Source organism: Alosa pseudoharengus, unplaced genomic scaffold, assembly GCF_046254945.1.
Source record: "Alosa pseudoharengus isolate Yale_2024_CS ecotype anadromous, Long Island Sound unplaced genomic scaffold, YU_APseudo_1.1 YU_APseudo_1.1_scf_15, whole genome shotgun sequence".
In the NCBI taxonomy this organism is placed as follows: Eukaryota; Metazoa; Chordata; class Actinopteri; order Clupeiformes; family Clupeidae; genus Alosa; species Alosa pseudoharengus.
In genome coordinates, this window is record NW_027468620.1 from 30,849,711 (window position 1) to 30,862,628 (window position 12,918).

The 12,918-nt window shown below is 42.1% G+C and overlaps 1 protein-coding gene across 1 annotated transcript in view; it reads left to right on the forward strand.

Moving 5' to 3' along the window:
* LOC143124587 (ankyrin-3-like) overlaps window positions 1–10,648 on the forward strand; it is a 106,953-nt gene extending 96,305 nt beyond the window's left edge. The window contains exons 40-46 of the mRNA XM_076286231.1: window positions 2,848–2,938; window positions 3,464–3,641; window positions 4,968–5,045; window positions 6,529–6,612; window positions 6,825–6,959; window positions 8,044–8,129; window positions 8,398–10,648. Coding sequence (XP_076142346.1) covers window positions 2,848–2,938; window positions 3,464–3,641; window positions 4,968–5,045; window positions 6,529–6,612; window positions 6,825–6,959; window positions 8,044–8,109 — 632 coding nt within the window. The 3' untranslated portion in view covers window positions 8,110–8,129; window positions 8,398–10,648. The remainder of the gene's footprint in view (window positions 1–2,847; window positions 2,939–3,463; window positions 3,642–4,967; window positions 5,046–6,528; window positions 6,613–6,824; window positions 6,960–8,043; window positions 8,130–8,397) is intronic.
* The last annotated feature ends 2,270 nt before the right edge of the window (window positions 10,649–12,918 follow it).

The following is a 12,918-nucleotide window of genomic DNA, read 5'->3' on the forward strand; positions in this document are numbered from 1 at the left end:
AGAATCAGGGATTGGGACACTATACTCACAATCCGTGAATCCAGGAAAGTTGTTTTTCTTCTTTTTAAAAAAAAAGAAAAAAGTAAAGATACACAGTACCCTGGGTGATTAAGAGATACCCCACCATTATTTTTTGAAACACATTTTTATATTTAACTTCGACTTTTTGTTTGTTTGTTTGTTTTTACCCCCCACTCCGAGCAGTTTACCCCTCCCCCTACCCTCTCATATGCATGTTGGTGTACATGCATGTAGATGATCATTTGGAGCAAAGCATTACGGCATGATGCTTCCTAAATGAATAGGGATGATTAGGGAGATCAATTCGGACGCCTGACCAGCCTTTGGATTGAAATAATAGCCGACTGAGACACTAGTTAACAATCACTGCGTAAGACTAATGAATGGAGTCTTTGTAATCTATAATTGATCTGTGTAGAGCTTGTCTGAGCACAGGTGTGGTGGTGTGTACTTGTGGTAACTCTTCTCTTCACTGTCAGTGTGAGACACAGATTGTGATGGAGGTTTTGGAAGTGCATGTGGTACCACCTGCCAAGTGTTAATGTCTGTGTGGTAGCCCTATGAAACTCTTGTGTTATCTATCGCATGTCCTGGATGAAGGGGCGAGATGCTGCTCTACTCTGCCCCCTAGCTGTAGCTGTTTGTACACCTCCCTCCACCCCCTCTTTCTCTGAGCTGACCTTCACCTCCAGAGAGGAAGAGAAAGAAAAGAGTGAGAAAGAAAGACAAGCTAAGAGAAAGAAAGAAAAAGGAGAAAACCTCTCTGTGAAGGGCAGCCAGACCGACTGTCAGTTCTCCCTCCCTCCCTCCCTCCCTCCCTCCCTCTAGTGCAAGCGTTCCCTGGATCCCTCTCTCCTCCCGTTTGACAAAACCCATCCATCCATCTTTCTTTCGATCCACCCCTCCATACATCCATCCTTTTCCTATCATCCCATCCACCCTTCACCAATCTCATCCTTTTTCAGCATTGAATTACACTTCATGTCTTGTGTCAGTGTGACTTCCGTCGTCTTGCATGCGTGTGCGTGTTTGTGTTTGTGTTTGTTCTCTGTATCGTCTCTGATGTTGTATGTTATTGTATGTGACATGTGGCAGTGAGAGCATCAGACATAGACTCTTACACAGTAGTACTTACTAATGCACATATTGACTCACAGACTTGACATACTTTTAGAGCTCACACATTGATTCACATACACACATACACACACACACACAACCCACACAACACCACCATTTATATGCATTACTGCCATGTCATTCTCTAGGTCCTTCTTCCCATTCTCTATTTATCTATCTATCTATCTATCTATCTATCTATCTATCGGTTGCTCTCTTCATCTTTTTGGTATTCATTAGTAACACCATGTGAGAAAGAGGATGCATATAATGTCTCACTATCATTGTTTGTTGAGCTTGTGTGTGTGTATGTGTTTTTGTGTGTATGTGTGTGTGTGCTGCATGTATTTGTGTGTACTGCTGTGTCCCATGCTCATTGTTCATTGAGTGTTTGTGTGTGTGTCTCTGTATGAGAATGTGTGTCTCCCTGTGGATGTCTGTTTTTTGTCTTTGTGTGCTTTGTGTGTGTGTGTCCATATGTCTCATCTCACACAGGATACCAAAGCATCCTAGAGGAACTCCAGTCAGGCCCCTCCTCTGAGGCCAACCCCCGCCCCCCCTCCCCATTCGAGCTGGAGTCCATCCCGGACCTGCCCCTCGACCCCCCCACCCTCTCCCACTCCTGGGGCTACCAGTGCCTCACCGACGAGAGCATCCTGGGCCCCCCCGAGAACGCCCCAGCTAGACCCCAAGACCTGTCCCTCACACAGCAACTTGACACCCCCAAAAACACTCACTCACCCACTGACACTCCAGCCACGATGCCCCCTCCCATTCTTATTCCCAGTCCCAAATACCACGACCTCGCCCTCAATCCCACCATATACATTATCCCTCCTCCCTACACTCCGCCTACGACTCCCAGCGCAGACTGGACCTTTGAGGCCACCATACACAAACAGGAAGAGGAAAAACAAATGCACACCATACATCAACAGGAAGAAGAAGAAGATGTCATTACACTCATACAAGCTGTCAGCCCTTCCGCTGAGCCCTGTGAACAGACTATTTTCCCCAATACTGAGCCCATTGAACATCCATCTGAGGGTCAGGAGGAAATTGCACCATCACCATCACCGCCATCATCATCATCATCATCATCATTCTCATCCCCGTTGCCCCAGCAACCGCATCCAGTGGGTGCAGAACAGGCAAAGGAGGCGTGTCAGGAGGACACAGCGGCGGTTCCACAGCCCTGGGTCCAGGCACTGGAAGATCGGCAACCAAAAGAAAGGGAGGAGGACGAGGAGGAGGAAGCAGAAGTGGAGGAAGAAAGATTGAGGGAAGTGAAGGAGCAGAGGGAAGAGAGCAAAAGGAAAGAGGAGGATAAAGAGAAACAAGAGGACAGATCTTGTTTTCTCCCAGAGTGGAAAGAGATAGAGAGATGCTGTGAGGGAAAAGCAGATGTCAAAAAGAAGGAGGACAGGATAAAGGAGGGAGAGACCGATGTTGAAAGGGTGGAGGAAAGGGGGGAGGAAGTGGAAGACAGAGAAAAGGAAGTACTGGTGGATTCTGAAGAGGTAGAAGAGAAAGTGAAGGAGGGGGAGGTGCATGTTGAGCGGGTGGAGGACAGAGGGATGCAGGGAGAGGTGGAAGCTGAAAAAGCGGAGGAGGAGAGGTGGAAGAGGATGGAGGAGAGGGAGGGAGAGAGGGAGGGCGACCCTGGGGCATGGCAGGAAGAGGCGGGTAACTGTTGGCTCTCTGCAGGTTGGCACAGCGAGACGTCCAGCGTGAACGTGGAGCCGCCCACCCCTGGACGTAGCCTCAGCTCCGACCTCATTGACAGGCAGGAGAACAGGTCTGCAGGCTGCCCCAGCAGCACTCTACCGTAATTTCCCAACTATTAGCAGCAGTTTATACATTGATTTTGCTACATTTCTTCAGCTATTAATTATTATTAAGCAGTTAATATGGTATTAATATGGTTTTGTTTTTTTAACTTGCATAAAACACTGTCCTGCGGTTTATACACAATGTGGCTAATACACAGGAAATTACTGTACATACCACTGCTCTCTCTCACTCTCTATGTCCCTGTCTCTAATCTGACTGTACATACTGTATGAATGTACATATCAGGACTTTATATTCCTCTCACTTTTTTCTCTATCTATATCTACTATCTATACTCTGACTGTACATATGAATGTATATAGCAGGATTTTAACAGGACTTTTGGTGTTTTGCATGCTGCAGATCCAATATGGAACTTGCTTTGTGACAGAAGTTGCTCATATTCCTGTCATTGAAAGCTCATGATTAGAATCAGTTGCCTTTTTTCCCCTATAATCATCATCCCATTGCTTCTCTCTTTGTTTTCCAGCCAGGAGAATTCCAGCGACTCCGTCACGTCCTCGTCGCGGGGTGAGTCGGGGAGGCCGCGTCAGAACGGGGAGCGCTCCGACAGTCCAGCCCAAAACTCCAAAAGCCAGCGGAGCGGGAAGACCAGCGGGGCACAGGGCAGAGAAGAGGGGGCACTCGTCTCCGAGCACAAAGTCCAGGTAACCCAGAACACACTACAGCCCACACAGACATCTCTCACTGGTGATTCAGCTCTCATCTTATCTAGGGGATTACAGGTCATAATAATAATAATAATAATAATAATAATAAGCTTTATTTGTATAGCACCTTTCATACACAGAATGCAGCTCAAAGTACTTTACATTTGGAGCATGTAACACAATAATAGTCAGTCATCATTATCATAGTCAGGTCATAGTGTTAGTTCAGGTTGTAAAATCATCAGGATCAATCGAATCACCATCACTTGCCAAAGACAACTTGGTAGGCCGATTTGTGCTTATTTCAAGCTAGAGTTCTGCAAATTCCTATTATTTGGTTGTTAAGTCTGATGTTACGGGCCCAACAGCTTTTTCGTCCAAAAAACGTTTACTAGTGCAGCCAGCCAATTTTCACCATCACCTAAAACATCGCTTAACTCTAACAGAGCAATTAGTGTAGCTGTGCAGCCGGATGATATAGTCAAAGGTAACATCCAGGCCTCCGTGTAAAATATAATTGAGGGAGAAAGTGAGTAGAATGACAATTGTCTTATCGGTTATTCTGAAAGGCGTAAAAAAACGTTTATTTTACTGTCTATGGGGAAAAGAATGAGTGGGACCAGTTAGAGAATGAATTATCTGCACATTATTACATCACAACTTAACAACCATATACGTAAAAGGCAGCAGTGAGACACACAGCGAAGTCAGGGTTAACTAATAACTAAGATAACAGCCATTACCTGTTGTAGAGGAACCTGTTATCTACAGCGTGCGATCATTGAATCACAGAAAAGGACTGCTATATGGAAGTGCATACAGTACTTCCTGTTGCTCCAGTGTGAAGTGGTCAAACATCTACACATTTATATTTAGTTTTTAAGAAGTTTCATTTCATCATATACAGTTAGCCACCTTCCTTTCACTGTGTGTGAATATTTTTTCTGTAAAAATGAACTAAGCTAAAACTAAACCTATGTAGGGGTGAAAGGGACTTACGTGGTTGCCTAACTTTAGTTTAGAGGAATCAACGTACCATCTAATTAAGTGCTTGGCAGTACATACACAATGCTTGGGGCTCAGCTGTACTCTGGCCAAGTGCTGAAGATCAGGGTGGCCTGATTTTAGCTGGAGCGGATGTTGAAGAGTGCTGGGTGGGGTTTGATTTGATTTGATTTGATTTATGATTTATTACGTCACAAGTAAAATACCGACAATGTCATGCATCATGTATAATGACTCAGCAGTTCTAAACCCAGTCAAATAAGGGACAGGAAATGAGTGACTCATCAGTTTTCCCCTAACAAGTGCATCTGTTATCAGCTGAGTGCTACAGACTCGGGCTCGGACGAGGAGCACACTGTTACCACCAGGGTGTTTCGCAGACGCCTCATTCTAAAGGTACCGGACTGGACCCGTCAGAGATTCGGGTCCAGCACCCACAGGGCTCTTGGTGGGGCGTGGGAGGAGGGTGGTGCTTCTGAATGAGGGGTTGTTGTTGTGGTGTTTGCTTTGCTCTGCTGCTATCAGCTTCTGGTTCAGTGTGGGATTGTTTGGCTCTCAGCTGGCCTGAACTGAACCCAAAACCACATAACTGCTGCTGATGCCCAGATCCCGGCCGGGTCAGAACCGGGTCAGGGGGTTGCAGCAGGATGGTCTCCATCTTATCTGGCAGCGCTTCCACTCTTATTCGCACTGTTTGTTTCCTAATCTCAAAGGTCGCTTCTCACGTCTCACGTCATGTCTGCTAACCTCTTGATGATTTCGTTCTTGGGATAGTTGTTGGTAATCTGTAATCTGTCGTCTCTATGGTGCTCTCTCTAACACACTGCAGCTGAACTGATAGGCGGATGGATCTGGTCCTGGTAAGAGGTGTGTTCAAAAATGTCAAAGCAAAACCTTTTCTAAAAGTTTAGTTTGCTGCCAATGTTTGCTGCTAATGCTCTAAGGAGGTACAGTACAGTAGTTCTTAGCCAAGAAACGTGGATGCTGGACAAAGAGTTTTAATTGAATAATTCCTTTGCCATTTTTTTTTTTACATTTATGGTTATGGTTATGGATATGGTATTTGGCAGACGCTTTTGTCCAAAGCAACTTACAATGTATGACAATGTAAAATTCAAAGAATTTGTTCACTAAATTTGAACGCACCTCTGTTGTGGACCTGATGCGGACCTACACTCAGTTGCTGTCTGTGATTGTCTGATCCATAGAACTATAAAGAGTAGAATGGATGTTGAAATGTTGAATTTACATTACATGTATTTGAATAGTAGATTTGTCCATTCTGCTGTTTTTAATTCTGAGTCAGATCCCTGTCATCGCCATGGTAATGAGTAAATACATGATTGTTGTCCAGTCCTGCTAAGAAGGATGCTCAGTACAGTGTACTAGATACACTCAGTTAATTATGTGTCAGAGTTCTGTTCTATAATTCATCCTAAAGACTTTTGGAAAAACAATGAATTAATTTATTTATTATTTTAATAAACCTGGTCTCTTACCACATATGGCTACTCTTATACAGCCGTCTTGGTGTTACTTGTTGTATCCCTTGTAGTGGTCATATTCCTTCACAGCAGGATTGAAAAGCACCGTTTCAAAAGTGACACTTCTAAATGTAATTCTTCTGCTGTCCTAGTTTTCCTGCTGGTTTGTGGTTTGTGGTGGTGGTGGTGGTGGTAGATAGGTACTAACCATGCTCTCAGCACACAGCAACGGCAAAAAACTAATCCCTTTGATTACAGGCATAGAGTATTCAGAAGCTTTGTTGATGTGTGAATAGTAGCCATATATGCATATGTAAAGATTGCAGTGTGCGTCCTGTGTGTATGTGTGTGTGTTTGTGGGAGTATACAATGTCTTTATAATCCCTTGACTTCAGGGTGAGGATGCGAAAAACATTCCTGGGGAATCAGTGTCAGAGGAGCAGTTTATTGATGAGGACGGGAACATCATTACTCGCAAAGTAATTCATCATCCCCGTCATCATCCCTTCTCTGTCTTTCGCTACAAATTCATCAATTACTCTATCCATCTATCTATCTATCTGTCTGTCTGTCTGTCTGTCTATCTATCTATCTATCTATCTATCTATCTATCTATCTGTGTCCTCTCCTATGTCTTCATTGTGGCCCTTGACACTAGCTCTTGACCTCTGACCCTTGCATGACCCTGCAGATCATCAGGAAGGTGATCCGGCGCATGGACACCCCTACCCCAGAGGACCAGGGAGGGGAGGGGGACGACCTCGACCTCGACCCCTACCACAGGTCCCTTATAGAGGGGGACATGCAGGGGGGCACCCCCCTTGAGGTTAGAGGAGTGAGAGGAGTAGGAAGCTGGAATCATCAGTGCCTTAAAGACAAAGCAGTGCAGAGTATGGTTTGTGTGGCTAACTGTAAAAGCAAAACGCTAACTGTGATTGTAATTTATTGTACTATTCTATTCAGAGTTTGCAACTGTATATTCAGATCTGCAAAAAAAATTGTAATTTCATACTGCCAAAACTTTCTTTTGTGTTTGTGTTTTGTAAGACAAGTAAAACTCAACTTTGATCATAAACATTTTTTAGTCAGCTCAGTTATAATTTGTAAAGAATTTATTTCTCTCTAAAGAAAAAAAAATGTTTTAGCACACAAATGTACTTGCAGAGTAAAATAGAATAGTGAATACTATTGAGCTTCGACAGTTTGCGCAAATCATACTCTGTACTTGTTCGTACTTTAAGCACAATTCTAGATCTGCGGACAAGTGGAAGACTGGCTCCTCTTTGTTTGGTGTGATGCTTGGCTTGCTAAAATTGTGCACTTTCAATCTTTTCTGGGGTGATGGGTTAATGTGTGAGTGCTGACTAACGGTCTACTTTCCTTCAGATTGTAGCGTCATTGGGATTGATCATTGGTCTAACATCTCTGACCAATTGTCCATGATCTGTCATGATCATAATATTTATATAGCTGTGTAGTATGCATGCTGAATAAAATCAACTGCTTAAGTGAATAATGCTGATGAACTTTCTATTCCGGGGTCATATCAGCTTATTTTAAAAACCAATGAATGGAATTTCTGCCATTGCTCAACACATTTCATGGCCTTGATTTTGAATTGTAGAGTTCACTCAACTTCAATGCTTTGACTTGGGCAACTTTGTTAATATATTTCTTTGATTGACAAATGCTGTTAACTGTGCTTGATACTAAGTGAACCTTTTAAAGATTGAGGTTGATTTAAGTGTAGTGTTGGCTTGGAGTGTTTGACTAGTTATTAACTTTGGTGTTGCTTCCATAGGTTACTGCTCCGATCCTTATCGCCACTATACTGACAGCATTCACTGATGTAATGCAACCCTGTGTGTGTTTGTGTGTGTGTGTGTGTGTGCGTGTGTGCGTGTGTGCAGGGGGAGGTGTCCAAGTCCAGAAAAAAGGACGAGAGGAGATCTGGGGAGAAGAAGGCTTACTCATAAATGCAGTTCTGCATTAGCAGGTAGATATCCTGAATCTTTTAAATGATGGATTATAACTACTGATACTGATTCACAATCTTTAATCATTCTAACTAGTTTCTTCCACAAGGCTATATATATATATACATATGTATATATACATGTATGTATTGTATTATATTATATGTATATATTATATAATATATTATATTCCTCACTAGCCTACAACAGATAATGCAGCCATTTGTAATAAAATATTGCGAATGCCATTTAGGTTCATCTCATTTACAAGTCTTTTCACGCTTTTAGACTTGCAGGATTTATCAGACCTGTTCCTTGGGGGCAGTGGCATGACTGCAGTTCAGAGGAGCGGACGACTTTGGCCAATAAACACACTTCTGCAGCTTCCATGTGTAAAGGCATGGTGTTTGTTGAGAGAGCAAGGACTTGTACCGTTTGATTTTTTCGCATGAGCATGGCAACTCACACTTCATCCTGCAGAGCGGGACGCCTGTGGCGGTTTCCCAGCTGCCCCGGGGCCGAAAGGCAACCATTTTCTGTCTGTTACGGGACCTCTACGGACTTATATCCTGTCACAGAAGGTACTACTTCCTCTCTATAGAGGAGTCCATAAGGTTCTATTTCCTGTATACTGAGGGACCTACAGGGCACCACTTCCTGTCCAGAGAAGAACCTCTAGGGTACTACTTTTTCTCATCGGAGGGGCTCGGCAGGTTGTTCTTCCTGACTCTATGGGGACATATAATAAGGCTTGAGATTGGTTGCCAGTGGCATCAGAGGAGAGGAGAAAAACTGAAGGAGGATCTTCAGAAACAACGGGCACGGACTCCCTGCCTCCACAGCAACTTAACACTCCATGTGACCAAAGAAGGCACAAACGATTTTGTTAAAAACACACAAACAAGTCAAACAATATGAACTCTATAGAAGCTCCTTCCCTCACTGGCCTTATAGCTTATCTTGGACCCACAACGTCAGGATGTAAATTGCGACTTTTTTTATTTAGCTTAACTTAATTTTTTTGTTTGTTTTAAAGACAAATTGATAATAATTTTACTGTACATAAATTACATTGTGTAAAATTATGAAAAATAAGCATTCAAGGTTCAGAAGGCACAAAGTCACGAGAACTTTTTAAGTGCTTTCAACGTTATTGAAACAGTACCACTCCAAAGGAAGGTTTAAGTGTAAGTTCACATGCTCTTGTATAACTAATTATTATCGCTAAAATATTTGTAAATTGAAAAACAGTGGTTCGATTTTAACTGAAGTCATTTCCTTGAAACTTCTGCTGATTCTGGACTTCCCAGAATAGGTGTGCTAATCTAATTCTGTGAAACAAAGATTTAGAGTACTAATATTTTGACGCATGCTACTCACGTTATTTTAAGTACATTTTTCTAAGTTTGCAAACACTATATTTAAACCAGACCAGAAATAACATTTCCCTGTCAGCTTCTACAGTCCTTAATGTTTCTCACAAGTTTTATATTCCGAAAAATGTCACATAGAGAATGTGAAGGTATAAGGTACCTTTGTTGGGACGCTTCCCTGAGGATTAATCCACTGTGTGTGTTCCTCTTCAGTTTGAAGGGCATAGCTTCAGGTGTTAGCTTGAGTGCTAAGGATGAGAGAATATGTGAATGTATATGCTGGTAGACTGGCTCGCTGTTAAAAATTAGTAACGTGTCCTGTGTAAACGGCTATAGGATGTAGAGGTCTCTGTACGTTGTAAGGCAATTTGTAATGATATGAGTGTATCCATTGATTTTTCTTTCGTTTGTTTCTTCTTTTAAGGCTGCTGTGATTTCAGAAAGGGAAAGGCAATTTTGCCAGGGGTTTGTTGAAATATTTCTTCCAAACTGAAATAAGAGTTTCACATTTGACCTTCACTGATTATTGTTGCTCATAACATATTGTGTGTATGATATATGAAAAAAAAAAAACACTGGATGGTCATAATAATTATTTAAGCTTAAATCAACTTGTTTAAATTTACAATGTGTGACATCTTTTTAGAATCTGTATATTGCAGTGTTGGCATTGGTTTGATTGATAGCTTAGAATTTTATTTTTGCATCTAGAGTTTTTCTTCTTTGAATTTATTTTCCTAGCCCGTTTAGTCAAATCTGTTGTGTGTAAGGTGTGAAGATTCAGCCTCTAGTGTGCCGACCGACTCCATAGACTTGAGATTGTTTGCAGAAGAGTCATCGTGATGAGGAATCATCTTCTAGAATGTTACTTTTTGCATCCCCATGAGAACGTCTGTCTTGGGGAGAGGGTAGGAGGGACTTTTAGTAAGGTCCCAAATATTCTGTTGCTTTTATTTCATGTTTGTTTCCACCCAAGCAGCATTTTGGTGTATACAATTCTTACTGAGTGAAGCCATTTTAATGTCTCTATTTCAGCACTTTGGTTATTGAAGGTCTTCTCTTTTAGAAGCTAGCAGCAATGACGCCATCACAATGTCTCAGACGTCTTTAAAAAAAAATCCAACATTAAAAAAATAAATAAAAAATGCATTGATTTTGCAAATCTAGGATGTGTTCTGTTTTTCTTAATGGTTATATCTATTAATACACACACTAGCTGTTCTCACACAACAAGTGTGAGAAGCACTTTGAAGCACTGCATAAACAGTGCCATTTAAATTAAAATCACATGTTTTGAACCACCCCAGTCTCTCCAATTGTGATGCACATGGAGCACATATACTTGCTTTTGAATTGTTGATATTAGATATATTGTTATTATTTTATATTGTTGTTATTACTTTTATTATTATTATGCTTATGTTGGCTTTTTGACTGTTTGAAACTAATATTTTTAACTAATAATGTATTTATATACTTTAGTAGGCCGTTGGACAAAAGCATAAATACCATGAAGGTTACACATAAACTTATACTGGTATAGGACTCTGGGTAGGCTGTATGTTACTTTGCTTTCAGACTGACTTGATTTGTTGGTTAAAAATGTAGAAATGCATCCAGTTGCCATGGATGTGTTTTCCAAATCTGGCTCACATTAGTGCCTTAGTCAAACTGCAATAAAACTGATTTAGTTGAACTGACAATATAAGTCGCAAGATTCAAAACATCTGTCCATTTAGCCTGTTCTACTGGATTGTCATTACAGACATGTCTTTATCGTTCTGTATAGGCCTATAGTTTGTATTAAAGTGCAGATGTCAGCTGATCCGGGTCTGGAGCAGAAGGCCTATACAGCATAGTTCAGGGGCCTGTGGCTATTTTCAATGGAGGCTACTGATATCATATGTCTTTTCGTATAGGGCTACACTACCACTATACATAAGAGATAAAGCCCAGAAAGCAGATAATCTCTGGCCCAGGAGTGGGTTCTGTGAATTTGGACCTTATCCCCTCGTGCACATGCTCACCCAGATCTGGATCGTTTACGTTATGAAATTCTTTCCAACAATCTTCGAATGTCACCAATACAAGTTATTTCTTCATTATCTATCTAGTAGGCTATCTATTGACATGTGCAGTGTGCGAGTTATACCACGGTCTCCGGGGGGGGGGGGGGGGGGCGGGGCGGGTAGGCGATTTTTCTTCTTTTTTTTTGGAGGGGGGCAAAGTTTAAATGCTGATCCTGTCATTAATAGCAACAGCATAGACACATGCCTATTATAAAGAGAAAATCCGTTGCACACAGGTGGTGCCATAGGTCTTGCTTACATGAAACAAAATATATGTTTGCAATATTTACATGAAACACTCCGATGGATCATTAATGGGCTACGCAAACTTCAATGAACTTGATAGTAAATAATACACGGACCCCGACCACCAATGATGTGTCTTTTGACTGTTTAATTGAATAAACTTAGAATTACTCAACAACTTACATTGTTTCACAATCACATGGGCTATAGGCCTAGCCTAAGGCTGTAGGCTACACAGAGCCAAACACACGCAGCCAGCCAGCGGCACCAACCATCTATACAATAAACAATAACATTATGGCATAAGATAACATAGTATGGCAATAGCCTATTATTTACAATAGGCTACAGCTAGGACTATAGCACAACACATTCATTATCTTTGACACAACCCTCTCACTGCCTGGACGCAACGGCACACACTACACAACACAACGATGCACATAGCCCTTCTCATAAGTAGGCGGCCTACATAACAGCAATCCTTAGGCCTACTACAACAGCAAATTTTAAGTAAAAGCAGTTACCTAACACAGAAGTGACCACAGCGGTTAGACAGACAGACAGAGTGACCACAGCGGCCTGGGTTCGGCTGCTTTTGCTCGAGGTCCGGTAAGCCATGATGTGGACAGGCGATGACCTGATTTGAGCGCTTCCACGTTTCGCGCCTCTAACGTGCAAGCAGGCACTTTTTTCATGAATCATGAACTCAAAATACAATTTTATCTCTCTTATTTTACACATTTTAGGGAAAATCATGGCCAAAATATAATTTATTTGGCAATCATATCAATAATTTAGAGCTCCCCCACAATTTCACATATCTACCATGTTTCCAGGGGAGCTCAGGTGGCCACTAGGGGAGCCATGGCTCCCCCTGCTCCCCCCTAACTCGCACCCTGGACATGTGAATGAAACCATAGACATAATATATACATGAAACTCCCTGAAACAGAATTCACGCGGCCATTGTCTTTTCAAATAATTATTGTTATTATGAAAAACATTCACGAGTCGTGCCCATAGACAGTAAAAGAAAGGTCGTGCCCATAGATCGCGCACAGGTTGCCGCCCCACCCTGCATGTTACTATCCTTACCGCGTGGTGGCACTATCCTCGTA